Genomic DNA, 1935 nt, shown 5'->3' with positions numbered 1-1935 from the left:
ACAAATACATTCATATTTAGATAGTAGCTAATGCCCCTTTAACATTTCGTTTTTCAATGAATGACATTTTACTTCGTGTGAACTCGATCGTGTCCAGTGATTAGTGTCACGTTTAATATAACCATTGTTGAGGGTATTTAAGTTAAAGGAAGGATTATCGTAAATTCTTTAGATTGTGTTTTAAAAGCTTGCAGAGAAAACTGAATTACAGTTTACTCATATTACTATATGGATTGTTTGCGGAATTTTCCAATCATCAATTATAACAAGATGATCAGGTGACGATAATATGACGTACCATACTCGTATTAATGGTAGCGGTGATAAAGTTTATTGAGGCATTCTTATGTGAAAGGTTCTTATTTAGATAAAAGGATTCACTGTTAATTAACATGCATATCAAATATATTGTTTTGTCCGTAATTTATAATTTCCTACATGGTATACAATGTCAAAGTCATGCTACCGCACAAAATCTGTATTCACATTTGTTAACAAACTATAGTAAAAGGATAACACCGTTAGCTGACCATTCTCAAAAGCTTAATGTCGGCGTGGACTTTTACCTAAATTCTTTCATATCCATCAATGAAGTTGACGAAACCATTTCGATTATGGGAGTTATGTTACTCAATTGGACTGACCCTGCACTCAAGTGGGATTCCTCATCTTTTGATAACTTGTTTGCTTTAACCATAGACCCATCTGACATATGGAAACCTTTAATGTTTCTAGTAAATGTGGCAGATAACATGGAACCTATTGGACATGGAGTTACGTTTTATACTACTTTAACTAGCACTGGAGACGTTTACTATAGCCCGGGAGGAATAATGAAGGCAAAGTGTCCTACTAATGTTGCAAAATTTCCTTTTGACACACAAGAATGTAATTTGATGTTTATCAGCTGGGGAATATCAAATACCACATTAACATTGTCTGCTTTGTCTAACCAAGCGAGGTTATATTGGTACACACCTAATTCAGATTGGACCCTTCTGGAATATTCAACATTTGTTGAGTTCTACAATGAGTATAGCACGTTCAACGTAAAAATTAAAATAAAGCGTCAGTCTTTATATTATGCCGTGATGATGATTTTACCAACTCTGTTGTTTGCTCTCTTGAATCCATTGGTCTTTGTTATTCCAGTGGAATCAGGTGAACGTGTTTCTCTAGCAATGACAATATTACTTTCCTATGCCATATTTTTAACTTTAGTGTCGGCCGCTATTCCAACATCCTCCAATCCAATCTGCGTACTTTTAGCTGTCATGATAACAATAATTTCGCTTAGTGGTCTTATCGTGGGAAGTGTCATAATGGTTTCGAAATATTATTTTGAGGAAACAACAGCTGGATTAAGTTCACCACTGAAGAGATTGGCAAAATGGAGGTTGGAGAAAAAACGCAATGTTGTATTACCGATTAATGATCCCAAGAAACAGATTAATGAAATAGAAGTAAATGTAACGGGAAAGGATGTAGCCAACGCTTTAGATTGTGTTTGCCTGTGTATATTCTATGCCGCTATTTTGGTGTGTTTGACTGGATATTTCGTTTACGTTTTAATTTAAAAGTATTTTTGTATCGGACAATATATGATCGTAAAATAATAAAATATAGGAGTTTGTTTGTGACACAGAAACAAATAAAAAACTGATAATAAATTATTTTGTTATTTTAGTTTTAACTGTTACCCATGGTTGTCATCCTACTTTTGGTTCTTTGTCAAATGATATGAAATGAAATCAAGCTGAAATATTGTGCAGTAATACTCTGATGAAACAATATATGTTTATTGATATTAATTGATAATGTAAAAGAGATAACTAGGCTAGTACTATGAGCTTTTATTTTTTATTTTTAATGCATATACCTAAATTATATATCTGGAAAGCTAAGAATGTTCAATTTCTAAATATCCCGGTCGTG

The 1935-nt window shown here is 33.1% G+C and overlaps 1 protein-coding gene across 1 annotated transcript; it reads left to right on the top strand.

Annotated features, from left to right (window-relative positions):
* Positions 1 to 614: 614 nt before the first annotated feature.
* LOC134711006 (acetylcholine receptor subunit beta-type acr-3-like) lies at positions 615 to 1577 on the top strand. Its single transcript, XM_063571433.1, has one exon. It carries the CDS (start codon positions 615 to 617, stop codon positions 1575 to 1577), a length of 963 nt encoding a protein of 320 aa, XP_063427503.1.
* The last annotated feature ends 358 nt before the right edge of the window (positions 1578 to 1935 follow it).

The sequence above is a fragment of the Mytilus trossulus genome, chromosome 3, assembly GCF_036588685.1.
Source record: "Mytilus trossulus isolate FHL-02 chromosome 3, PNRI_Mtr1.1.1.hap1, whole genome shotgun sequence".
NCBI lineage: Eukaryota > Metazoa > Mollusca > Bivalvia > Mytilida > Mytilidae > Mytilus > Mytilus trossulus.
The sequence above is the reverse complement of the archived record's forward strand: the minus strand, read 5'-3'. Positions and strand labels throughout refer to the sequence as shown.